General features: G+C 47.4%; 1 protein-coding gene across 1 annotated transcript in view; it reads right to left on the bottom strand.

Moving 5' to 3' along the window:
• Positions 1 to 27,952, bottom strand: part of TMEM14A (transmembrane protein 14A) — a 322,096-nt gene that overhangs the window by 171,613 nt on the left and 122,531 nt on the right. Inside the window, exon 3 of the mRNA XM_069606104.1 lies at positions 8,846 to 8,947. Within this exon, the coding sequence (XP_069462205.1) occupies positions 8,846 to 8,947 (102 nt within the window). The remainder of the gene's footprint in view (positions 1 to 8,845; positions 8,948 to 27,952) is intronic.

Below are 27,952 nucleotides of genomic sequence, written 5' to 3'. Positions count from 1 at the left end.
CGACAACTTGAAACCACATCTATTGACGTTGGTTGAGGAACACTGGTGGAACAGCCCAACAGCAACTGATATCACGAGGGGCTTATAACTTTACATACTTGGGCCTGCACTCGGCTATAATTTAGGCCTGCATGTGGGTGGAACACGCGGATTACAGGAGCAATTCTGGCCCACAGCACCAACAACTGCCGCACCTCCAACACCCCTGGCCCGAAAATAAACTGTCCCCGTCCTACATGATCACACATCTCCAGATAAACCTGTGATTAACCCTGAAGACTGGGGACAATCGTGCTTGGACCACGAGAGGTCCCGACGAGAGAGGAGACCATAGCTTCTCCACCAACACTGTTTGCTTTGGGGTGCTAGAAGGCCACAAGACAACTTACCCTTGCAATAAGCTTAACCTAAATGAGGGCCTGCCTCCCAAAAGCAATCAACATTGTCCTCGGCCCATGGCAGGGGACCGACCCATGTGAAGGCGAACCATACGCGACTCGGACAGAGCCATCCCCTAGCGGAGACCCACGAAAACAAGTGTCAGGAGACCCACACGGAGTCTCAACGAGAAGTGAATCCGATGCCCGGGATTAAAGGGAAAACTCCCCATGCAAGAACCAAAACACCAGCGAAAAACCAAACTCGCTTGCTAGAAAGCTGCTGGAACACAACGCAACAAAGTGCCCCTCAAGAACCTCAGGAACAGGGAGAATCAACGACGCCTAACAATTCTGACATGTCTATAAATAAGGAAGAACTGCTTGACTGCCTTAGGGGCATGGAATCCAGGATAACAAACACGCTCCAGAATCAACTAGAAAAAATGAAAGAAGAGCTGAAGACGTCCTTGAAAGAGGTACGACAAGAGATAGACGAACTTGGAGGCAGAGTGGACACACTCGAAAATGGACTCTTACATATGACAGAGGAAGCAATACAATGGCCTGCTAGACCAAGATGCCAGGGCTACAAATAACCTAGAGATCCAAACCGAAGATTTGGAAAATCGCTCACGAAGATCCAATATCCGGGTCAAGGGCCTCCCAGAAACGATCCAGGATAAAGACCTACGGGACACCATGCAACACTGCTTCAGCAGCATCCTGAACGACACCCCACTGCCCCCAGAGAGATTTGAATTTAACAGAATCCACCGAGTGGGCCCCAAAAGGAATGAACCAGGAGTGAGACCTAGAGATGTTCTTATCGCCATGACCTCTTATAGCCTGAAAGAGGACATCTTGAGAGCCGCACGTACCCACAAAGAACTAACAATCAATGGAGGGCGAATCCAACTGTACCAAGACCTAGCGTCGAGTACCCTACATAAGAGGAAGCTTATAAACCAATCACAAAAGCACTACAATCTGAACAAATCGCATAGAGATGGACATTCCCCTTTGGACTAGCCTTCCCCTGGAAAGGGAAACAAAGAAGGATCAGTACATGCGAGGAAGGCCTGGCATTACTACAAATTGAGGAAGAACAAAGCCAAACCAGAACTAGCCCACAAAATAGCACACCCAGCAGCCAAAACAACCAATGGGAATGGCCATCAGAAAGGAAAAGAAGACATAACAAGAGAAAAGAAAGTGACAGGCCCCTTCAAATATCACGAACGAAACACCCTGAAGAAGACACTAAATAAAGAAGCGACTGGAGGAAACACTGAGGAAGCACCTGACCACGGCAGGCGGGCCACTTCCAACTAACCCAAAACTAAACACTAAGAGACAGAAGCAAGAAACATATCCCGTACAAAAATGGCAGAGACACTGATCGTCTCGCTAAATGTACAAGGGCTGAACTCCCCCGGGAAGCGACGAGCGATTCTCAACAGGCTCGAGAAGTTGCCTGCAAAGGTAGCTATCCTGCAAGAGACCCACCTCCTGAAAACGGATGAAAAAAGAATGCGTAACAAGGCATTCCCACAACAATACTTCACCTCCAGCGGCTCGAAAACAAAAGGGGTTGCAATACTGTTGGCCAAGGAACTGAATTTTCGCAAACAGATAATTAGTGATACTGAAGGGAGATACCTGGGAATCAAGGGAACTATCAAAGGGAAGACCTACACGATCCTGGCGATATACGCCCCTAACGACAAACAAGACCGATACATCACAGATCTCTTACTGAAAATAGGGAGTTGGTGCGAAGGCCAAACGATCATAGGAGGGGACTTCAACTGCATAATGGACCCTAGCCTCGATAAAACCCAGCCCCCTACAGTAGCCGACCAGAGAAACAGACAGGCGTTAGGAAAGCTCCTCAGAGAGCTAGAAGTAATCGAGACCTGGCGCTTCTTCCAAGGAGACACGAGAGAATACACTCACTATTCTGCAGTACACAGAGGATACTCCAGAATAGACATGATCCTGGTCTCAGCAACTCTAATCCCCAAGTGACTAAGGTGGAAATAGGAACACAATACATTTCGGACCACGCCCCAGTACTGGTTATCCTGGAAATAGACGGAGGGGAAAACAAACAACGCCCGCCGTGGAGACTCAACGACCTGATCCTGCGCGATCTAGCGCTTAGGGCACACATGGAGGAAACTATAAATAACTATTTTGAAGAGAACGATAACGGCGAGGTTGACTGGAAAACAGTCTGGGATGCGGGGAAAGCTGTAATCCGAGGAGAATTCATGGCACAGGCAGCAATATACTGTAGGGAACGGGCGTTACTAACCCGGAGGATGGAACTAGCCCTAAAGGAGGCAGAGAAAAACCACAAGTCGGCCAAACTAAACAAACAGAAATCCCGTAACTATATAGCCGCCCTAAGAAATAAAAAAGGGGACATGATCACAAAAGAAGAAGAGAAACTGGAAATAATGGTCCGGTTTCATGAAGAACTACTACAGGGAGCAAACCTAAATGCGACAGACCAAAAATCTTATCTACTGGCTACCCATCTACCCCAAATCTCGGACAAGGACACAGAAATCCTGGTGAGGCCATTCACAGCCCAAGAAATCAACGAAGCTATCTCTTCATTACCAAGGAACAAGACCCCAGGCCCAGATGGCTTCGGAAATGCGTACTACAAAACATTCCGAACACAACTACTAGGCCCCCTCACCCGACTTTTTAACACAATCAGAGAGACTGGATCGATCTCCCCAGATATGGCAAGATCATCAACAATCCTTGTGCTGAAACCAAACAAGGATCCCGCCGAATGTTCAAGTTACCGCCCGATAGCACGCCTAAACACAGATGCAAAACTATTCACAAAGATACTAGCGAATAGACTACCGCTGATCCTCCCAGATATCATCCACAAAGATCATGCAGGTTTTGTTAGGGGACGTCACACCCAAGATAACGTTAGAAGAGCCATAAATGAAATTGAATGGGGGAGACGCACAAATCAGAAATTTGCAATAGCGGCCCTAGACGCTTCACGCGCTTTCGACAGCTTGGACTGGGAATACCTTCGGATGATCCTGGAAAAATTCGGATGCGGGACACAATTCAGCAGGATGATCCTGGCAAACTTTAATCGCCCATCAACATCATTCCGGATAAACACCCGCGACTCAAAACAAGTGGAGATACGGAGGGGTACACACCAGGGCTGCCCCTATCCCCACTAATATTTGCAATGGCTATGGAGCCATTAGCAGCACGGTACATAGGAGACCCCGCTATAAAAGGAGTGCAAATCAAGGAGACCCCGCAGAAAATAGCATTATACGCTGACGATGTGATGCTCTATATGGGAGACACTAAGAACACACTACCGAGAGCCGTTGAAACACTGGTCGAATTTGCCACCATATCCGGATTCACAATCAACTACAATAAATCAAAGGCATTAAACATAACGGAGGACGCAAATAATATAAACGGCATGAAGCAGTTTCCCCCTGAGATGGGAGGAAAACACTCTAGAATACCTGAGAGTTCACCTGGCAAAGAAATTTGAGGACTTATATAAATCAAACTTCCCCCCTCTTTGGAAACAACTACAAGCGGACCTACTGAGATGGGATAACTAGGAACTGTCGTGGTTTGCCAGAATAGCAGCGGTAAAGATGACCCTTCTCCCCAGCCTAATATATGTGACCAGTTCAATACCCGCGGAGATCCCGCCACAGATGATCAAAGAACTTCAAAACGCAGTATTTAGATTCATATGGGCAAAAAATAGACCCAGAATACAGAGACGTATACTGACCCGTCCTCCGCTCCTGGGAGGCCTGGGAGTTCCAGACTTGGGCAGATACATCATGGCAGCGCACTTGGCCCCCATACTACAGTGGGCTAACCCAGCCGACACCAAAGGATGTAGAGCCATAGAACAAGCATCCACACAGATCCCGATAACAGCGCTCTAGCACTGAACCCCAAGGCCCGCGAAACAGAAGGAAAACTACTAGGAGCTACTAAAACAGCCCTGAGTAACTGGGACAGAGCCATGCAAATGAAAAAGATCAAACGAGGGTTGGGCCCATTATCCCCAATAGCACATAACATCGATTTCACCCCAGGCTTGAAGAAGAATTTCTGGGTAGGGTGGAAAGGCGCAGACACCCTAACAATGCAGGACATGTACCAAAACGGTGACCCAATCCCTTTCTTAGAATGCAAAAAGAAATTCGATCTGGGGGAAAATTAAAGGTTCAGATACATGCAAATACGACACTGGATCTCGCACCCATCAGTGAAAAGAGCGGGTACAAGAACACTAACAGGCTTGGAACTAACAATGCAAGAGGGGAAACCAGAGAGAGGGATATCTAGAATTTACAGGCTACTCGATGGAGCACAACCAACGGACAACCGAAGATATAAAGAGAATTGGGAAAAAGATATAGGAGAGCCAATAACGGAAAGAGAGTGGGACCAGATATGGATGAGAGCTCATAGATCCTCCAAATGTACAGCAATTAAAGAACCTGCATATAAATTATGCTACAGATGGTACATGTCCCCCCACAGACTACACAAAATAAACTCAGAATATCCCCCAAACTGTTGGAGACAATGTGGAGGGAGAGGAGACCTGTTCCACATGTGGTGGACATGCCCCAAGGCGATTACCTATTGGAAGGAGATACTGGGACACATCAAAGACATTACTGGCAGAGAACTACCACTATCACCTAAAGTGATCCTGTTGGGAGCAGAGGCAGAGGGTATATATGCGGCATCAGGGCATATATCCACTCTAATAACACACTTACTATCTGCGGCACGAATGACATTGGCACAAAGGTGGAAAACGCCAGAGGGCCCAACGACGCCATGGTGGTGGGTGAAAATATGGGGAGTAATGGCAATGGAGAAGGTAACTGCCATAAGAACAGAGACTTACCAGAGACATTTATCCATATGGTCCCCGTTTAGAGACTTGGTCGGAGACAGGGAAGCCCATTTCTATAAACCACACAACCTCAGAAATATATCGATCACCTAACAACCCAGAGCGAAGAAAGAGAGAAAGAATCAGCACAACGAGAAAAAAGAACAAGGAATGCTATGGTGGGACAGAAAAGTACTCTTTCCACTCCAAGAATGACTTTTTTTAAGCCACAGCCACATTATTATCTGTCCAGCTTGTTAATGCTTAATGTTATCAGATGAACCTTACGTTTCAGCTTTTTTCCTTCCCATTGCTTCAGAGGCCTGACAACGTCGGACTTCTCAGAAGAAGTGGCAACCTTCGAAAGCAAAACTGGTTCATAACTAGAACATATAGACACTTGCCAAATGGTTCTATTTGAAGACCTTACAGGGGAAAAACAATCTGTGGCACATTGTGTCTGCAGTCAGTTTGGAAATCAACCTAGTACTTGAAATCATGATTGAACATGTACAATTCTGATAAAAATCAGAGGAATATGCTTCGCTCCTAAACTTGAGCCTAGTGACTTGGAGACTACAAGTCAGTTTTTCCAATAAGACTGTGGACTTCCTGCATACTCACTGAACTGAGTCAAAACGTATATCCTGGGAGTTATGAATTAAATACTGTTTGCTAACACATTTTGTTTCTTCAAACCTCAGATTCCCAAAACGGTTATACCCCCTGACAGCAAGGAACAAAAAAGAAGTGGAATCCTCTTATGGGGACGGATTAACGGAAAGGTCAAAAGACTCTGGAACCTAGAGATAAAGGACCTGGGTAGGGGGTGAGGAAATAAAATGAAGAATGAATCGATAAAACTGAAAATTTCTGTTGTATAGCAGCAGACTACGAAGTTATGACGCAGACTCTTGTCAAAAGCTATACTCTTGAACATTTGTTGAAAGTAAAATAATAATTTATAGTTAAAAAATTGGAGGCAATTTACACAACATCGGGTGACATTAACCCTAAATGAAAATTTGATTTTTTATGATTATATGTTGTAATTGACTATGCTTCTACCAAAAATAAAAATGGTTAAAAAAAAAGATCACGGGAGGGAGTCTAATTTTGGTTTTCAAAACAGTGATACTGGGAGATGACTCTGGGTTAACTGATCTCAGTTCTGCACATAAAAAATGGCTTTTTAGGGGTGCCATTGTGGACAAACACCTGGTTCTTCGAGGATGGAAAAGTAGGATCGCTCCTTCACTTGACGAATGGGTTGAGGAGATGCACAAACTTTCAAAGATTGAAAAAATGATTTATAAATTGAAAAGCAAACTGACCTTGTATGACAAAATCTGGGGAAAATGTAATGATTTCTTTTAAGTGAAAATATATATATCTTTTTGTTTAGAGGGTTGTTTTCTGATAATGCTTTATACATCTACTGTTTACCGATGTACTATATGTATTTTCCGTGTGCTGCATTTTGTATATAAATGTAAATAAATCAAATTAAAAAAAAGATTACTTAGGAAGATAAGAACATTAGTCCCACATGCGTGTTGTTTTGAGGTGGGCGATACCGACGCTCGCAAGAATTTGAGGATACTAGAGTTTTCTTTTACTCCTTCCTAGACGCATTGCAACAGCTAGACGCTTTTTGGAAATACTCCGCAGTGGAGCTACCTTTAAGGCCGATCCTACATAAGTGAGAAGTTGGTACGAGATTAGCAAGGTATTTAACCCTTTGTATATAATTTAGAACATCCATTTTGGACCACACGAGGGTAGGACACAAAATATTCATTTATTCTTCTAGGAACTGAGATTATTATAGAATTCAAGCAATAAGTAGGACACTCATGATCAACAATTAGCACATGTCAGTTACTCCACATCAACGGTATTGACAATGGGCATTGTTTTGGTGGTGGACGCATGTACTTGGTGTTGGTAGGGTGCTTTTCTGCCTTTTGTGCATTTGAGCATTGTAAATGGCATTTCCAATGCACAGTGTTATTACTATATGTGTTATCAACAATGGGTACTGATATGATCCTTTAGATGTATGCTTTTCTCACTTTCCTTTGTAAACCAAGCTGGGAATCGCATTTGATCCTTGTGTTTGAAAATAATATGGATGCAATGGGACATATGGATTCCTTTTTCTATTAAGGTGGTAATGTATAACATGGAATATCGTCTGGTGTGAAAACGTATGAGTTTTATGAATGATATTATTTAGTTTTGTTGTATGCGATTGTAGCCCTGAAGAAGACCAGTTAGTAACACGTATTGGCAGCACTCGATTAAAGAAAAACTTCTTGTTTACAACTTCTGAACATTACTTCTGTTTTGTATTTAAACTACTTACAATTTTAGGGTATAGCACACACAGTCACCATTTTGTCTTCAGTTTTGTAATTATATCCCTGATGTGCAATGTGCTTCCCAGTTTGCAGTCCCTCCCTTCACTTCCACCTGGGTCAATGAGCACATCAAACACGTTTTGCTGTGTGTCTATGTGTATATAGATCATATCCCTGATGTACAACGTGCCTCCCAGCCCACAGCACCCTCCTTTCACCATCTCATGGGTCACAGGGCCACCAGATTTTGTGGAGAAAAAAAAAGGACTCTTATACAGAACAAACAAACTTGTGCACACTTCACTACGTATAGGGATCATATTCATTAATGGGCAGCCTCCCAGCTCATAGCCCCTGCCTTCACTTACTACTTAGTCAGACGAGATAACACCATCCGCAATAGGCATTAGCCAAGGCAAGGGGAAGTTGCGCAGATGCCAGGGCATCGGTAGGGGGCTGGGGCAGCCCTCAGGGGGTGGTTTGGGGGGGGGGGGGGACAGAGCTTTGGCGCACCAGCAAGGGGAAGACAGGAAAGAGGCCTGTGCACCAGCAGGAGTGGAGAAGACAGCAGAGTCTGCGTGGCATCTGCAGGGTAAGGGGACAGTGTTGCTCACGCAGCCAGTCTTGAATTGGCCGTAGAACTATGTCCACGTGTCTGGCCTGACAGGAGAAGGGGGGGGTCAGTGTGGCCATGTTTACATAGTGCACTGGGAAGAGGTGTTTTTTATTGAATCATCTGCTCTCCGGCACCAACAAGCTTGAGCTCCCAGTAGGGGACTCCTGCTTGATTGCTGCTGCGAGAGCAGAGAATTAAAAGACGCACATGAAACGGTTTATGCTTACAAAATGGAAGCCTCGTAGTCCTTGAAAAGCAGGACTTTAAGGCTAATTTTAAAGCTTATTTTCCATAGGATGTATTTTAAAAGAAATATGCTAATATATTTTTTAATTATGAGCAATATTTTAAAATCATATTTATTTTTAGGGAACTGCATGTTTGTGCTTTATCATACTGTCTTACGCGATCATCTAAACCCTTCACTAGACCACCTTAGTTATTCGTTCTCCACCCCACACTCCTCTGGCATTGACAACAATAACAAATTAGTCAACTGTTTGCAGTAATACCCTGTTCCAACCTTTTAAATAGAAGAAGTACTTACAAAAGGATGGCTTCACGTTTCTGGAATCATAAGTGACGCATAAAGCTCCATAAGCAGCGATGCAACCAAAGAAGAGACCAGCAGCCAGAGAGACTAAGCTACCTGCAACAAGTACACAAGGAATCAGAAAACAAAGAAAGCATTAAACACATTTTTTAAAAAACTTTTTTTTGCCTGCTGTGTCAGTCTAAAAATATGATACTGCTAATGCTCAGACATGCTCAACACCCATGTCACTTTCTTTATGCCCATGAATGTAGGTTGGCATAACCTGGTGAGAGGAACGAAGGAAAATCACTAGCAATCATTTGCCACTATCCTCCTGTTATTTAGATGACTAGGAATGGTCATAGAATCCATCCCTTAATCTGTCTCTGCTGGCACGCTTCCCAATAGTGTGGGGTAAAAGCCACTGTTTTGTATGGTAATCCCTATTACTCCAAACCCTGTAATCCTTCGCCCGATTCATTACATTATGAAGGATGGGCACAACTTTTGTCAGGCCAAAGCCCCATCTATACCAAAGTCGACGACTTCCCACGTTGCAGACCCATTCTCCCAGGAAGGCGGTGTTGAATGAGAGAAGGAGAGAAGAACATGGAGTGATGGAGCTTATAATGCATAGTCATTGCATTATTTCCATGCTCTCTTCCTTGTATTCATCACAGTGCTTACCAAAGAAGCTCACACATCAATGTTCACATGAAAGAAAACACACAACATAAGTGTTGACAAAAAAAAAATTACAATCAAGAACAGGCTTAAATAGATATACAAAAAAAAGAAAATACAGGGAGGTGCTCGATACCATAAAGATTCCAAATTGGCCCTATCTATAATCAGATATTCCAGTGTATAGTGACCAGGGTGCCTACCCCGAAGCCATTAGGTAAGGTAACACCCTTTTTTTCTGACCAAATGTTTGCAGCTGCCATAGCCATTCCACCTGGATTGAAAGGAGGCTATGAACCAAGACGGCTCAAAGCAGCTGCCGAAGGCACGGTTTGGTTTTCCCATCCATCACGAGAAACAAAAATTCAGCCGACACAGCTGAGTAATTGACAACCATCTCGCACTCGTCAACTGAGCATTTGGAAAGTAACTACTTTTTTAGACCCTACTTTCAGGCCAGTTTACCTTCACAACAAATCAGCTACATTTAACATTACATATCACAATCTAGCAGATTCTCCACAAGACAAGCTATTGTACCCACAATATTTGGGGGTGCGTGGGACACAACAATTTTAGGAGCATGAACTCTGAAGGGGGTGAGGGGCGGGAGTAATGTCGGCTTGTTCCCATCAAGGAATTCAGGACTGAACTTTACAAGGATCAAGACAACTTTTGCTAAGGACGCTCATTGTCAAAAGGCATTAGAAACACCAAACTAAGCATTAGCACTAAATACATAATACAAAGACTGCGATTCGGTGAGAGCCTAAGTCCTATACAGCTGGCAACCTATCAAACAGCTGGCAACCTATCAAAGTTGTTACAAATGTCCTTTATACAAGTTCTGATCCAAGGTGAACTTTTCATTAAAGTGGCAAGGGTGAACATGTGGTAGGTTGGAGCAAGGACACTGTCCGTTTTAGTAAAATACAGAGTATTGAGCAGGAGTGAAACACTTCCAAAGAAGGTAACCTGATTGCACTGCGCACACACACTCACGCACTGCATATCTGCCACAGTTAATACTCCACTAACAGCACACCTTGTACTTTTCCATAATGTCCCACTAAGCATTTTACAATTGCTCACATGCTGCAAATCCCCTAATATTGCAGACAAGCAACTTTGCATTTTTTCATAATTATAGTGTCCCGTTGTACATCAGTACACGGAGACTGAAGGATATATAGTAGTATTTATTATAAATAAAGTGTGGACAACAAGATTCAGGTAAAAAGCCCTTCTTTCTAGGTCCTTCTTTCCAACGGTCCTTCTCCCTCTCCTCTCGTCACTCCATTCTCAAACCCTCTCCTGCCACAGCGTCATAGTGGCACAATACCACACTTTCCCCTTCCTTCATCAGAACTCTTCTCTGGACCTCTTATGGTAGAGTATAGTCTTCCAGATATTTCGGCCTTCGATAACTTCTTCTGAACCTCGAAGTTGACTGACATATCTGTCTCATTTGACAAGGAATATCCACCACTATTTCTTTTATTCACACTCGCATCCTTCACACACCACTTCACCATGCCTTACTCTCTCCACCATCACCCTCTCCAATTCCATTCTCCGTCCTCGCTGCACACCTATAAGTCGGTTTCACCCTGATCAGCTTTGACCACTGACACCCGCCACCTCTCAACGTGGCAGTCAGTTTGATTCTGACCCAGTCTCCCATACGCACAGATATGAATTTCCTGAAATGTCGATTACACATTTGTTTGCTTGCCCTAGGTCTTGTACTGGTCTCTTTGTCTTGTCCTTTTACTATCAATGAAGTATATGGAATAGTTTCCCTGGTTTCAGCCAGGACAAGGAAACTCCTTGATAGCCCCCCTTTCTTGGAGACATGTGACCAACAAAAAGCAGCCATCTAGCATTCTCTCTGCAGTAGCAGGAGATGGTCTACGTTTGTAAGCATTTTTATTGGCGATGTTGTAAGGTTGTCTGAGAAACTCCAAGCAGTATCTGTGGTACACTATGGGTAACCCACTTGTTTGAATTCAGTACTTTGCCTCCAATGCACAGGCAAAGTACTGAATTCTTCCCCCTGCTGGGGTGATGTGGGAGGGCACTTAGTGGATATGGTCATTATTATGGGGCTGCTCTGCCTTTGCCAGTAGCTTGATGCATATAGCCTCTACCTTGTTTTTGTGAATGAGATGTTCTGCTGAAATTGGGACTGGCTGAAAACTTCCTGTCTTTGGCCACAACCTCCCTGGGTGGCGGGAAAGCCCTAGTAAGGCTGCTGGTACAACTGGAAATGCTGAGCACTGTGGCCTCCTTGGAGACTAGTAGAGCTGCGCCCCTGGAAGGTGTGTCCTGAAAGCAAGGCAAGGAACTTTTAGCATTTCATGTTTATTATTTTTGTTTAGCTTTTTCCGAGTGTCTCATCCACCAGTTTCCCTCCATCCAATGGCTTCCTGACTAATGTATCCTGGATTTCTGGGAAAACAATACAGTCACCTGCAACTAAGAATACCTCTGTAGAATGGCTGCATTGGCCTCGTGGCAGCCTGCAATCTCAGCTGTATCGAAGTTACTCTTGATAACTAGGTTAGCTGCTTGCGCCGGATCTCCAATGCCCTCTGGCATGACCTTTAGCAATGCCTGCCTATCATTTAAAAATACCCTGTCGTATCGATTGACCATTCTGGTGGCATTGGGGATGTGGACGTTATAGGCAGCTGTAGTGAACATTTTTCTCCCCGTGGAATAGTCTCTCACTCTCCATTTCTATCTATTTATCTATCTGTGCTCTTGTATTGCGCCACTAACCCCAAGGCCTCAGGGCGCACACAGGAGAGAAAGAAACAGACAACGAAGAACTGAGTATAACAAAGGACAACAAGGATGGTAGGAACAAGACCGACTACCAAAATCAGGAGTCATAGGATGTTATGAAGCAGACACGATGAGAGTAGTGTCAATTGCAAAAGGGTAAGGAGACCTTACCCATGGCCTAGATCAAACAAGAAGGTTTTCAGTTGTTTCTTGAAGACAATTACTGAACTGATATTGGCCAGATGTTTTGGCATGGAGTTCCACAGGGTGGGTGCCCAGGAATTGAAACTGGCTCCTCCAAACCTCTTCAGCGTAAACATTTCTGATGGTGAGCCTATAGTAGACCGGAGTTCAGTAGCATTTATGTGGGTTAGTAATGACCAGTGAATCTGTCTGCAATTGGCCACAAATAATCAGTGAATCTGCAGTAGTGTGGCTTTTTTTTTTATTTGATTTAATTGGTTTACAATTTTGACAAAAAATATTTTTTTTTCTCTCCAATTCCCAATTAAAATTCCTTTTATCATCATAGATTTATTTACAATGAGTCCTCGGGAACAATTATTGTTCTTCAATCTAATGTCCAAAGTCCGGGTTCCATTAGACTTTCTCACTGTTGTGGCCTTTCTTTTATTTTTTATCCTGTGGGTATAGACCATCCTTGTGGCAAAAGCTTGTTTAAAAATGATACCACAGCTATCCACATAGGGGTCTTGTTAGAAGAGGCTTTGACACTAAAACCCCAGTGCCCCGAGGAGTCCAAACCCCATGGGACTACATGACTGAGGCTCAACCACCTTAGAGAGAAATACGCCACAGCATAAGAGAAACCATACAGGACCCCATAAGGAAAGACCTATCCAGCGAGATAACTAACCTATTCTAAGCCACTCTTCAACACAAGGATTTACCTAGCCAGTGGGAGAACAAACCTATCTAGGCCAATCATCAACACAGGAGGCTCAAGAGCATAACTAAATAAACCCCACGAGGAAACAACCAGCACAGACAGGCATTTACAACTGCGACGCCAACACTGCACTTAAACTGCCAGCAATAGGCAACCCCAGGCCCTACGAGACTGAGATGGAGATTCATTCACCACAAACAAATATATATATTAACCTCTAACCCAAACCTTAAACAGAGGCACAATACAACAATAACAGCAAGCCGGACGCAGCTGCACGTAGGACCACACCAAATAAAGAAAAACTGGAAAACTCTGAAATACACAGATTAAACTGGAGAGCAGGAAATAACCTCCAAGAGGGCACCTGCTCCTGGAAATATACCAGTACACCACAATCCAAACTGGTCCCTGAAGCGGAGGTTATGACCAACAGCCATAAAGAGGTAGACACCACCGTACACCAAAGAAGAAGGCTCCTCCTCCTATTCCAAGTAAAGAAAGACACCCAAGAGGGCACACACCCCTGGCATACATTGCAAACCGGACCCAAAAACAATAAGCAGACCACCACCATGCTACGATATAAAAAGAAACGAGAAGAACAAACAGAAACAGGAAAGAAACTGCACCACAGTGGAATGAAAACCGCCAACCAGAATTCACAACACCCAAAAACCCAGTGGGGATACCACTAAACAGACTAAAGCTACAGACCAACAAAAGAGCTAACACAGCATACATCTCATGCTACCTCCTCCTACGACTTCAACTCAATGGAAAAGCAAACAACCCACAAGCAACCCACAAGCAAGGACCCAAGCAGGCCAGGACCTAAACAGGATGCCAAACCAAGCACCACAACACGCAGAACACAACAATTCAAATAACACCTTTGGTAAGACCCCAATAAGAATCCAAGCCAAACTTGAATCCATAACCATCCACACCCCTACATAACCAAAGACTGGAGAAAGGCCCACACGTACAAACAACCAACCACCACGACCCACAACAATGAAACCCTTCTGTCAACTTAATTGAACTCCTCAACGTAGAGACAGCGTACCCAAACACACCCTCAGCAAACAGCCTCAACCAAGAGAGCCCCAAGAAATGAAAACCCAACAAACACCATCCTGGCTGAGACACAAGAAAGGATAGGCAAAAACATACAAAGAAAAACACACAAACGGCACTGCAGCTTACTCAATGTAAGATCCATGGCAAAACACAAAACAGAAATGTATGACCTCCGAAGCAAGGGCGGCAGAAACACACTTCTCCACAGAAACATGGCTATCAGACAACTACAAGACATTCGCCCAAGAAGCCATACCAGACAACTACAAACCAATACACACCAACAGAGAAAACCAAAGAGGAGATAATCACAATGGCACATGAAGACCACACCTGCACCTCACCACTCCTCTCAACAGATATAAGACTGCAAATCCCTCTGCAACAAAATTATGTTTAAGCGACCACCAGGGGGCGCCAATGAAGATGGCCGTGTGAGTGTGGAACTCCACGCTTGGGAAGGCCCTTAAGTTAAAGACTACCCCCGTGAGCAAGACAAAGCAACCGATAACAGGGCAGACTGCAGTGGGCACGCGACCCTCACTCTGGCACAAGTCCCGGAAGCTAGTGGAGAACAGCAGATCCAGATAAGGCCGGCAAAGAGGTTCGGGGCACCATCACCATCGGGCAGAGAGCTGGAGTGGAAACACTGCAGCAGCAGATCCCGCCGAGACAGGAGAGCGGGTGAGACCGCCAACATAAACTAGTAAGGCACCCGTCTCCCCTCCGCTCCCCGCCCGCACAGAAATAACAGTGGGGAAGCGCCGGCACCGTTACAAAGACCGGGAGGTGGCAAAGCAGGTGCCCCTCCCCCAACACAACACTGCAGCCACACAGAAATGGTGAGCAGGTGAAACCCGCTCACACAACGCCGCAGAGCTCTGGTGGTTCCCTGACCAGCGGCATCAGAGACCCGAGCCGCCCACTCGGGTGCAGGAAGGTGGAAAGGACTCACCCAAGCAGCACTGCGGTGGCCTGAAGACAGCAGAGGCTGCCCCACTGTTGAGTCCCTGCGCCATAGCCCCTTGCGCATGAAACGCACCCTGTCTGCTCTCCCGTCCGGGAGGCCCTCCAGACAGAGCAGTGAGAGGGAGGCGCGGGAACCTAGCCCGACCTTAATCCACCGGATCTGCCGCACAGTCGACCAGTGGATCTGCGGCTGCTGACACGCAACCCTCCCGAGGGAGCGGCGACCTACTGGTGGTCAACCGGGGCCCCCAGCCACCTAGGAAGACGTGGGGCGCACCACACATAAGGGCGCCCACTGCAGTATCACAACCCCCCGGTCCCCAAGCAGGACAACTTTAACAGCACGGGGAGAACACTGGAAAACAAGGGGCGAGTAGGGGCCTAATAAAGTCTATAACCCACCGAGGGAACAACACCCGCCAGACATAACTACCGCCTCCAGTGATCGGGAGAGGCAGGGGACTGGCCTGACACCGCTGCACGAAGCAGGGAGCGATAAGTGGACCAGCCGCTGTTCGTGGGCTGGCTGCTGGGGGCAGAGATCTCAAATCCCCCGCTGTCATTATAACAGACACCAGGCTTTTAGGGGAAAAACAAACTGATTAATCAACACACACAACCCGATGGAGAGCGTTGGCCCCCCTGGGAGGCCGATCAGGCGCGCAGCGCGGGGTGGACGGAACACCACAGCTGCAAACACGATTGAAACACTAAGGTCTACCACCGAACGGTGCCCTGCAATAAGGGAAGTAACACCTTGAATTTCCCCCCCTCCTCGGAGCGAAGAGGCCCCTCAACCCCAACATAGTGCTAGCAAGTGGAGATCGACCTTTACTACAAGTCTGTGCAATAAGCCCCTAGAGCAGTCGGACAGATTACTAGAAACAAGAACGCGCCCGCAGGGTCTGACAGGAAGCATGGGGAAGGACAAAACTAAGAAGCCCACCATCCAGAACCGGATTGATCAATATACGGTTCCCCCATCGCAATCCCCCGAACCCCAACCGCTGCCTTCTGAAGAGACAGACGATGTACCCGCGCTCTCCCTAAGAGATGTCATGGTAGCCATAGCGGATTCCCGCTCATCGATGGAGCAAAAGATGGACGGAATAAACTTGGATGTATCCCTCCTCCAACACGACCTACAGAAGCCATCAGAGAACACTGGGGAGGCGGACCAGCATATCTCTAACATGGAAGATGGTGTACACAATGTGCAACAACAACTCCAAGGAGTCTCAGCCAAGCTCAAGATCCTGGAGGCCAGGGTCGAGGAGGGAAAGGGAAGATCCAGGCGGAATAACATTCGAATCCTTGGTATTCCCGAGAAAGCCATGGGACCGTGTATGGAATTTTTCCTGGAGCAGTGGCTAACGGACCTGTTCGACCAGCAATCCTTTTCAAAATTCTTTTCTATAGAAAGGGCACACCGAATGCCCACAGGTAGACCAACGCCTGGCGCTCCCCCACGAACAGTGATAGCGAAGCTGTTAAACTACCGTGATCGAGACGCACTCCTACACCTAGCATGAACCAAAGGCACGATCACCTTCAATGGCTCAAGGATAGCCTTCTTCCCAGACTATCCAAATGAGGTACAGAGGGCGAGGCAATCCTTTGGAAAGCTTAAAAAACAACTTCAAGTGCTACGAGTCAAATATGGCCTGCTTTTCCCTGCCCAGTTGATAAAGACATAAAGACACAACGGTCCACTTCAACGACCTTAAAGAAGCCTGGCGATGGGCTGAGCAGCACATAGAAGGGGACTGGTCGGCACCTCGAGGTAACAAGGGCTGATACCCCAGACCACTAGCGGACCAGCATCAAGTGCCGGACCAACCACTTCAACCAGACCACCCAGCGGACGATGGGGACTTTCTTCAGTTTATCTTAATCGGGAACAGGTTAAGTTGGCACCCTACCTCTTTTGAGTGTCAGCGATGTTGGGGCGACAGGTACTTCGTGTTGGGGTGGAGTATGGGAGGGGGAGGGAAAGGATAGTTATGAAGAGTTCTTTGTTACCCCAGGAGCAATGTACTGTTGCTGGCTCCAGGGGTTGTTATGGTCCCTGGTTAATCGAGGCCGCAGCACTTCCAGACAGCAATCTAATCACCAATTAAGGCACGTGCCACAGCACACCCCCACATACGGGGATCTTACCCCCACAGGACACCCGCCCAACCCTTTAACAAGCTTGCCAGATGGCACCCATACAATCCCAGTCGGTATGGACTGAACGCCCCAAGTCCCTCAAAGTGCTCCCCTGGAACGTAAACGGGATGCCATGCGGGATACACAATGGGATCCTGGGGTATTCATTCTCATCCATAAACGTATCCCTTTTGCTCTTCAGTGCTTAGAATAAGACCCCCGGGGTCGCTACGTACTAATCCTAGGAATGCTGTGGGGTGAGAAATTTGCTTTTGTTTCAATATACTCCCCACCTGGATTTGGGCAGGAACTACTACATGACTGACTACCCTCATAGGCAAACATAAACCTGATAAGTGGTTTCTGGGGGGAGACTAACAACGTCATGTGCGATGCCACTGACCACACTCATCTCAGACAACGTAACTCGAATACCCCCACAAGTTTGTTTAACTTTGCATCCGCCTTGGATCTCTGTGACGTGTGGCGGGAACTACATCCGGAGACTAGAGGCTACTCGTTCCACTCCGGAGCCCACGGCTCCCTCTCTAGGCTTGATTACCTCTTCCTACCGCATACAGACCAGGCTAACATCAGCAGACGTACTCCCCCGGGGCATCTCGGACCACTCACCCCTGCTGGTGGAACTGCGGTTACAGGGTGCATCCCCCCCTAGAACGTGGAGACTGAATAGTTACTACCTGGGTTTCCCGAACTCGTGGACCACCTTACTGAAGTCTCCACCGAGTACTTCGAGCTCAAAGACACCGGGGAAAACGATCCGGTGGTGATATGGAAGTCCTATAAGGCCTTGCTGTGTGGTGCATTAATCTCCTGGGTAGCGAACAAACGGAAAGAGAGACTCCAGAAAGTAATAGAGGCGGAGAGGGAGCTGACCCAAAGGGAGAACAAATACATCCTTGACCCAAACCCTCAGACCCAAATGTCCCTTAAACGAGCCACCGAGCGCCTCCGAAACTTAATGCTAGACAACGCCAAACAAGCCCACTGGGACTCCAGAGCAAGAATTTATGAACTTGGGGACAAAGCCAGCAAAATGTTAGCCTGGTTGGAGAAGAAGGATGAGGGACAACGTTGTGTCTGGGAGATCATCACCCCACAGGGTGAGAGGTGCCAGTCAGACACCGAGATAGCGGAGGCTTTTGCCCAATTCTATGCGGCACTATATCAGGCCCCAACCTGGGCAATGGATCCAACCCTCCTAAATGGCATAACACTCCCAACTCTGTCTGCACAACAGAGGGTGGCTCTGGACTGTGACCTCTCTGAGGCCGAGGTGGCTGAAGCCCTAGCACAATTGCAGACAGGGAAAACACTGGGCCCCAACGGGTTCCCGGTTGAAACCTGGCAGAAACTGGGTGGGAATAATATAACGGCCGCCCTCCATAAAATGCTACTAAGCGCCCGTGAACAGGGCACCCTCCCGCCGGACCTGTGTAAGGCCACTATCGTGGTTATACCTAAACCCGACAAGCCCTAGGAGGATTGTGCCTCTTACAGGCCGATCTCGTTAATCAGCGGCAAAGCTAAGGTCCCGGCCAAGCTTCTAGCCAACAGGCTACAACCAATTGCTGACACTCTGATACACCCGGACCAATGTGGCTTCATGCCACACAAATCAACCCGAATGAACTTGCGCCGGCTCCACCTGGCATTAGAACGGGCTCCCATCATTGACAGTCCACTTGCCCTTCTGGCAATCGATTTTGAAAAAGCCTTTGATTCGGTCCGATGGGATAGCTTTTGGGAGATCATGAGACGCATGGGGTTTGGCGAGGGATTTCTAAGATGGGTGAAGCTGTTATATACAAATATCCAGGCAGAGGTCAGGGTGAACGGGGGGACCTCTAGCGCCTTTTACTTGGGCAGGGGCACGCGACAGGGATGCCCCCTCTCCCCTCTTCTCTTCGCCCTTGCAATTGAACCACTCGCCATATGGCTCTGCCAAAATGCATCCTGGACAGGATTTAGATGGCCAGAGGGATACGAAGACCGAATCTCCCTGTACGCAGATGACCTCTTGGTTTATCTGGGGGACCAGCCCGAACATGCCCTATAGTAACTCAGATACTCCTCCGCTGCGGGGAATTTAGTGGATTGAGGATCAACTGGAAAAAAATCTGTTTTCTTCCCAGTGAAGGGTGGAGATCAGACCAGTTCCCCCGACTCCAGACCTATTACTGGGCCTGACAACTCGCGGTGGTCAACAACCTGCTCCACGGGGATGGGGTATTACCCCATATCAAGGCCGACATGGGGGCCATGCAGGACACGGACCCAATACACTTACTATACACCAACCCCCCCCCCCAGAAACCACCTCAGCTAACAACCAGGACACATATCACTGCTATTTGGAGACACGCACATGTGTTTGTCGGATGGGAAAACAAAATAACGGCAGCACAACCCCTATGGCAAAATGGCAATCTGAGGGAAATTGAGAAACTTGAACCATGGCCGCGCTGGGTGAGGGCTGGGATTATGAAAGTGGAGGATGTCTTAAAAGACGGGAATCTAGCCCCATTCGCAGAGTTGCAACTCAAATTCCATCTCCCAGACACCAAACGGTACCACTACATGCAAATGACCCACGCCCCGAGAACCCACATTCAGGCAGAAGACACTATACCGGATTCTACGCCAATAGAACGCAATATACTACCCGAGTACATTCCCACCAAATGCACATCTATCCTCTATAACGCTATTACATCCTTTGCCACTCCTGAATTGACCAGCTTAAAAGCCAAATGGGAAAGAGATGTAGGAGAAATTGTCCCTGAGGACTGCATCCAGGTACTAATGCACCCACGTGAAGTAGCCATTTCTTCTAGGCTTAGGGTGGTACAGCTCAAAATCTTACACAGTGTATTACCCTAGGACTGCAGTGTATGGCTGGAAGCGGACTACAAATCCGAACTGCCTCCGGTGTGGGGAGGAAGAGGGAACCTTCTTTCATATACTCTGGACATGTCCCCGAATCCGCAGCTTTTGGGACGCTTGCTGCCGGGAACTGACCAGGGTACTCACCCGCACAATAGAACTGAACCCTAAGGTCCTAATCCTGGGTGCACTGGGATAGAACGATCTCAATAAATGGGAGAAGTTGTTACTGCACACAGCAGCGGCCCTAATCAAGCGCAACATCGCACAGAAATGGGGAGTGCCAGAGCCCCCGACGATGGAACAGTGGGAAATGGACATGGACACATGCGCTATGATTGAATGCCAGATTTACAATGCTAGAGGTTGCCCTACCAAGGTCTCTAAAATATGGGGGATGTGGGAAGAGGGAGGGCCCGAATGTGCACGAACTTTGGTGATGTAAATCTGAATGCTCACACAGAGGGGCATGGGAGGTGACCTAGGTGATTGGTGATACAAATACCACTGCTAATGTAAGTTTGGACCAGCTGGTCCTCGATTGCTGTTGTTTTTTTATTTTATGACTGTTTTGTCTATGTTATAAATAATAAAAAATGTTTTATCAAAACAAAAACAAAAAAAAAAATCTGGTAGGAAAGCCGTGGAGAGAGCCCCAGTACCTATCGCTAGCTGAAAGACCTGTGCACTGTGCTGAAGGGGGAGCAGTGCGCCGGAGGAATCAGGAGGTGCGCAGCAGACAGGAAATGGCGGGGGAAGCTGGAGTAGATAAGGGGTACTGGGAGGCATACAGCAGGACATACACGCTGTGCTATCAGAACTACGTGCATTCAGGGTGGAGGTAGAAGGCTTGGTGGGTGCTCTCACAGAGAGTCACGAAGGTGGAGGACCGAGGGGAAGGCCTGGAGCACTCCCACCACACCGCAGACATGGGTGATGTGGAGGTAGAGATGCGTCTGAAGGAGCTTGAGTGAAGGGACCAACATGGGCGGCCTAAAGTGGACGATATTGAAAACAGAGAGAGGAGGAATTATCTCTGTTTGGGGGCTCCCAAGCCGAAAGACAAACACCACAGGAACTGGAAAAGTCCCTACTGCGTCTATTTTGTAACCTGTTGGGGGGCCCCCCCGCAGAGAGGGGCATTCCATTTGACAGGGTCCATAGGGGTGCAGGGTCAAGTGAGGGACCACGCTCGGTGGTTGCTAAGTGCCATTACTATACCGACAAAGAAGAAATCCTACAGAGAGCAAGGGAGCAGGGAACGATTGAATGGGAAGAAGCGCAGATCAGGATTTTCCAAGACCTATCAGCATACACTCTGGACCAACGCTGCAAATGTAGGCCCCTGATGAAGTGGCTTCAAGATAAGTGAGTAGGTACCGTTGGCGCTTCCCTTTCGCCCTCATGTTCGAACTCAACAGTGAAAACTATGTTTTGCATCAGGGTGAGGACGCGGACAATCTCCTAAAAGAACTGCAGAGCGAGGAGAACCAGCCAGAGAGAGAGAAGAGAGAGAAACAGAGAGAGACAGAGAGAGACAGAGAGGGGGGGGGAGAGAGGGGGAGAGAGGGGGAGAGAGGGGGAGAGAGGGGGAGAGAGGGGGAGAGAGGGGGAGAGAGGGGGAGAGAGGGGGAGAGAGGGGGAGAGAGGGAGAGAGAGGGAGAGAGGGAGGGAGGGAGAGAGAGAGAGAGAGAGAGAGAGAGAGAGAATCAGTGCAGGCTGAGGGAGAGCTTCAAGAGTGCATTTGCCCAACCCAGTGGAAATAAAAGACGGGAGGTCTAGACGTTCTAGGAAGCCAAGGGCCCAGCATTTACCACCTCAGAAGTGATCCGTGGTTGTAATAACCTGTCAGAGTATTGGTGGCGATTGAGACAGTATCCTGCTGGCCAGGGGCTTGATCAGTGGGGAAAAGGACGGCCAGGCCGACGGTTAATCTCCACACAACCTGGTAACCTGGTGAACCCCATGAGTCTCTAGCGAGTTGGGATATATGCCCTGTTTCTTTGGGGTTTGAGGTTGGGAGGTTAGGGAGGGAACTGGGGAGGGAGGGAACTGGGGGGGGGAGGGTGGAGGATGGACTGGCATGCTCATGGAAGGGGCATCTGTGACATATGAAAGGGCAATGACCCCAAGTACAGGGGAATTTCATAGACAGGGATATGGTTGATCTGAAGGTCTCGACCCTCAAGCTCAAGGGACTGAAGTCCCCAAATAAACAGTCCCTGACCTACAATATGTTCCGGTCCCTCAAGCTATCTGTCTTGTTCTTGCAGGAAACTCACTTCAGAGAGGGGATGGAGCATCCCCTACGGAAAGGGGCGGTGGGACAAATGTTCTGGGACCATAAAAAGGAAGGGGGTCCTGGCAAGGTCCTTTTGCGTGAAGGGGCTTCAAATCAAGAGGAGCTTTAGAGGTAGATTTCTGGTGCTCAAGTGCCACGTGGAGGGAGTCCTGTTCACTTTGGCCATGGTGTATGCACCCAATGTGGGCCAGATTCACTTTCTTAAAAAGGGTCTTTGCAGCACTGGAGGAATGGTGGGAGGGACACGTACTAGTAGGAGGGACACGTACTAGTAGGGGGCGACTTCAACCTGGTGGCAGACTTGGGGTTATAATGGTGATCAGCGAGAGGGGGAGCAACTAAGCAGGCGGCAAAGGAGAACAGGCAATTTGCTGCCCTCAGAGGACCACTTTTGGGCATTTGTGTGGAGGGCTTCTCACCCCCAGTCGGGAGGATATACCTTCTCTCCCCCCGCAATTCTATGTAGACCAGGATAGGCCTACTATTGATCCCTCGGGAACAAGTGAAGGACATTAAATCCCCCACAGTAGAAACAGTCATATGGTCAGATCCCAAAATGGTGAAGGCATCTTGGCAATGTGAAGCTAACAGAGGGTCAACCCAGGATGGTGCTGTAATGTCTTACTTTGGGGCCCGGTTATCAGGGAATATCTGGTGAATGAAATCCGATCCTTTTTTTAGGTCAATGAGACAAGAGAGTTCCATCCCTACATTGTGTTGAATGCTGCTAAGGCCACAATACGGGGGCCGTTAATAGCAGAGGGGGCCTGGAAAAAATGGGAGCGCTCATCGAGACAAGAGGCAGGCCCTACATGCCACGCTTATGGGTGAAGTCTTAAAGAAATTCTGATACACTAGGCAACAGTATTATGAGAGAGGAGATCGGGTGGGGTCACTGCTGGCTAACAGGGTCAGGGGGAGCAGAGGGGATAGACAGGTGGAGAAGATCTGAGACAAAGGAGGAGGTATGGGTGGCCCACAGGACAGGATACCCGGGTGTTTTGCCGAGTACTACGAGGAGCTATATATGAGGGCGCCAGAGTCAGGAGACCAAGCGATCAAAACATACCTGGAAAGCCTTGTGATCCCAAAGCTTACCCCCTGAGGAAATTGCGGCCATGGAGGCCGAGGTCACAGCAAAAGAGGCGGTGGCCGCCACAGGGAGATTGAATGCTGGTAAAGCCCCAGGGGAGGATGGGTATATCACAGACTTCTTCAAACAATTCCAGGAGTTGCTGGCAGCACCATCGGCAAGACCCCACGTACTGTAAGGCGTACAGACCCATCTCGCTTCCGAATGTGGTTGCTAAGCTTTTCGCGAGGGTTCTGGCCACCAGGCTTGAGAGGGTTCTCCAGAGATTGGTAGGTTAAGTCTATTCGCAGACAATGCCCTCCTATATTTATCCCGTCCCTAGGCCTCCCTCCCGGCACTACTGGAAAGGCCCAAGGAATATGGGAAACTGTCGGGTTTCAAGTTGATCCTTAGCAAATACAATCCGTGGCATACCCGATAGGACCAGAGAAAACCCAGATTGGGGAATACATGAAGGGACTTGGTTTCTGGGCGCAGGGGGGATGGGTTCCATTACTTAGGAGTGGAGATCCCGGGAGACCTTGGTGGGCTATTCGACAGGAACTTCGCCCCCGCACCCTTATTATGGGAGAAAATAAAGCGGGATCTTGCTCCGATGGACCAGACTCAACCGGTCATGGATGGCGAGACTCAACTGTATCAAAATGGTTATCGTTCCCAAATGCTGCCAGTGGTTGTCCTCACGCCCTTTCTAGAAATAGTCAAACGCAGATAACAGAAATTCCTGTGGGCAGGAAAGAGGCCCAGGATAGCATATGGGACTCTCATTCTCCCAAGTGGTGGGTCTCCTGGAAATGGGGACATAGTATAGGGCAACTCCATCCTCTCCCCGGATACCCTTGGCGAGTGGTTGTGTGTCCCACAAAGGGAGATACCATGTAGAGTCCTCTGGTTGGAAGTGTTGTGGTCAATTTGGAAGGAGTGGAGCGACGTGAGATGGATCACCACCTGGCCCTCGCCCGTCAGCTGTATCTGGCACCCCCATTAAGGAAACTTATAGCAGACCCACAGCATTTCAGCAATGGTACGAGGCGGGGCTCAGCAGGGCAGGACAGATGTGGGAAGGGGAATTTCTGTTAATGGAACCCCTGGAGGAACCATATTGGCCAGCTCTCCCCATTCCGTTATTTGAAATTGAAGGGAGCTCTCAAGGCCGCAGGATGGGGATACAATTGAAGAAGGGGCATTACAACCTTTGAATCTCTTGCTTCAGTGGGGAGCTCAAAGTGTCATTTAGCAAGCATCTTTAAAGTGTTTCTGAAGTCTGAGCTCTCAGGGGAACCTAAAGCCAGGGAGAGATGGGCCGAGGATCTACAAGTAGAGATACTGGATGAACTATGGGCCACCATATGTAGAAATGCTTCCCAATCCACGGCTTCCTTCCAGTTCAGAATGCAGGCTATCCTGCACCATGGGCACCACCCCCCCTGCCCGCCTGGGCAAAATGTACCCAGGAGAAAATTCAAAATACTGGAAGTGCCGATCCCCCGGTGCAGATTATTACCACATGTGGTGGGGATGCGCCCATATGCAAGCCTATTGGGGGGAGGGGTCCACTCCTGGATTTGAGGGGGTGGGGGGCTTTGACGGGATCACGCCCAGTCTATCCACTTGGGGGCTCCTGTTTGGTATGGGAGGATGAGGGAGAGGATCAGGGACTCCACTTGACCCATACCCTCCTGGTGAACACCAGACATTGTATGGCTCAGTTGTGAAAGCGGAACAAAGCCCCCACGGAAAGGGAATGGCTAGGAAAAGTCATAACAATCTACAAAATTGAATACTTGACATATATTCTCAATGAATCTAGGGTCAAAGTTGGTGAAATGTGGTTACCGTTTTCTTTGCAAAACATGGTGCATAGCCTGAGGGGTGTTGACTGTAGGAGCACACAATTACATCTGAGGGTTGTTTGCGTGGTTGTAAGGGTTCTTTACACTCCCACCCAAAGCCCCCCACCCACATGCTGTGGTAAAGAACACACAGTAAGGAAAAGACGAATATTGTTTTTTTCAAATTATGTTTATTCTTTTTATTCGAGTGCCTTAACCTCTTGTTACAAAATGCTAATAAAAACTTGATTTTAAAAAATCATGCTCAACGACCTAGCCAACATACTGTTCCTACTGATCTACAAACCGCAATCCTACAACCCGAACTTTGCAACTAAGCTCACCGACTCCCATCGCCAACCATTAAACCCATCATAACTTAATCGTCCTGGGAGAGTACAACATCTGGTTCGAAAAAGAAAACAAAACCCCAGCAAACTCTCTCAGCACACTCCACTTCAAGCAAGAAGTGAACATATCCACCCACCCAACCACAATGATGGACATACCATCATTCGGGCTTCGCTCGAGCCAATAACTTGAGCTGCTGGGCCGTTAACCCTCGCTCCAGCCCCTGGAACGTGGGATGAATGCCACATTGAGTGAGGCAGGAATGCGGTGTAAAAGTCTCTGCTTTACAATGGCTAAAATCTTTCTTCATTAACCGAACAAAGAACCTTCCTACTGCCATTTACCTCCAACACCAGAAACATCTCCTGTGGCATACCACAAGGTTCTAGCCTCGTCCCACTCATTTTCAACATCTACCTGGCCCCTTTAACGAAAATAATTCAAAACTATGGCCTGCCCGCCTACAACTATACAGACGATACCCAACTCATCAAGATAACCGCAAAACAAGAGCCAAATAATACCCTCAACAAATGCTGTACCGACATATACAGCTGGATGACAACCAACAACCTCAAGCTAAACTCAACCAAAACAGAAATCATGATCTCACCCCCGGAGGACAACGCAACAGACACACATATGAACTGTCCACCTGGCATGGGAACCCAACCGGAAGCACCTGCAGTGATAACAAATCTGGGAATAATCCCAGACAACGGACTCTAACTAGAACCACAAGTTAATGCTATAGCAAAGAAATGCTTCTAGCTACTGCGACTAATAAGAGGGATCCTCCCCTACCTCTCCTTCCTACACAGAACCCTTTCAATGATTTCCCAAGTATTATGAATTATCGACTACGTGAACAGTCTCTATCTTGGAATAACAGAACGGCTCACTAAAAAACTCCAATGCATCCAAAACACTGCAGCAAGGATATTCCTGAGACTAAGCAGAAGAGATCACATCACACTAGCCCTGAGAACCCTACATGGCTCCCAGTAAAAAACATTTTTTTAAAAAAGAAAATCACATTAACTTCAAAGCCCTCTGCGTTGCCCACAAATCACTATATGGACAAGGAGCCAAATTCCTCCAAGCCTAGATCGACCACTATCAATCAGGAAAACCCAAGATCAAGTGACAACCTCAAATCAAAGCATTACGAAAAAAGGAAATTTGGAGGAACTGCATTCTCACATTTAATTGCCAATCCATGGAACTCAATCCCAAAGGAGAAGAAGACCACCTCACCTTCAGAAAACAACTGAAAACATGGCTATTCAACTCACAGTGATTACCACAAAACGGCCAGCATTATCACTGGGGACTCAAGATAATCGAATGATAGCATGGATTATGGAACCAACAATAAAGCGAACACACAGTACCAACCACTAGCCGCTCCCTGCTCCTCCCTCCTCTTCAGCATACCCCACACATAAATCCCATGATCTAACGGGCCAGTCTCATCTCACACAAACACAACCCACATATCCAGTATAAGAACCAACTGCTGCAAACAAACATCCCAGTCAATGGATCTTGCCCTTCCGGGACCAATGACCTCAGTGAGCACAATCCAAAACACACTTAGGAAGCTGACTCCCACAAACGCCAGTTTTTCCCTGGTTCTACAAGCACCAACAGAAAAACAAACTCTATCCTACTCCCTCACCAACCTACCCAACCCACTTTGTTACAGAGCCACGTGAGCACCTGGAGAGCATGCTAATGGTAATGCTGCGCGGTAGAAGTCAATTTAACATAATGTACTGTGGGTGTTAAGCATTGCAGCATAAAGCCTGGTCCTCCCTAGAAGTGTCAAAGAATGAGGAAGATATCTTCAAGAAAACTACTTACTAGAACCAATAACCTCATTTCTCACTTTGCAACCTGTGTTTGCCTCTCTTTAGAGAATACTTGGAAACTATCTGCATTTAAGAGAGGAAATCTCATTTTTTTTTAAAAACTAAAAAAAAAAAAACATTTTTTTTTAAAAAAAAAAGGTAGAAGTTACATTTTCTAGCCTTTACATTTTCAG

The sequence above is a fragment of the Ambystoma mexicanum genome, chromosome 4p (assembly GCF_040938575.1).
Source record: "Ambystoma mexicanum isolate Mex_15411 chromosome 4p, UKY_AmexF1_1, whole genome shotgun sequence".
Lineage (NCBI taxonomy): Eukaryota > Metazoa > Chordata > Amphibia > Caudata > Ambystomatidae > Ambystoma > Ambystoma mexicanum.
The sequence above is the reverse complement of the archived record's forward strand: the minus strand, read 5'-3'. Positions and strand labels throughout refer to the sequence as shown.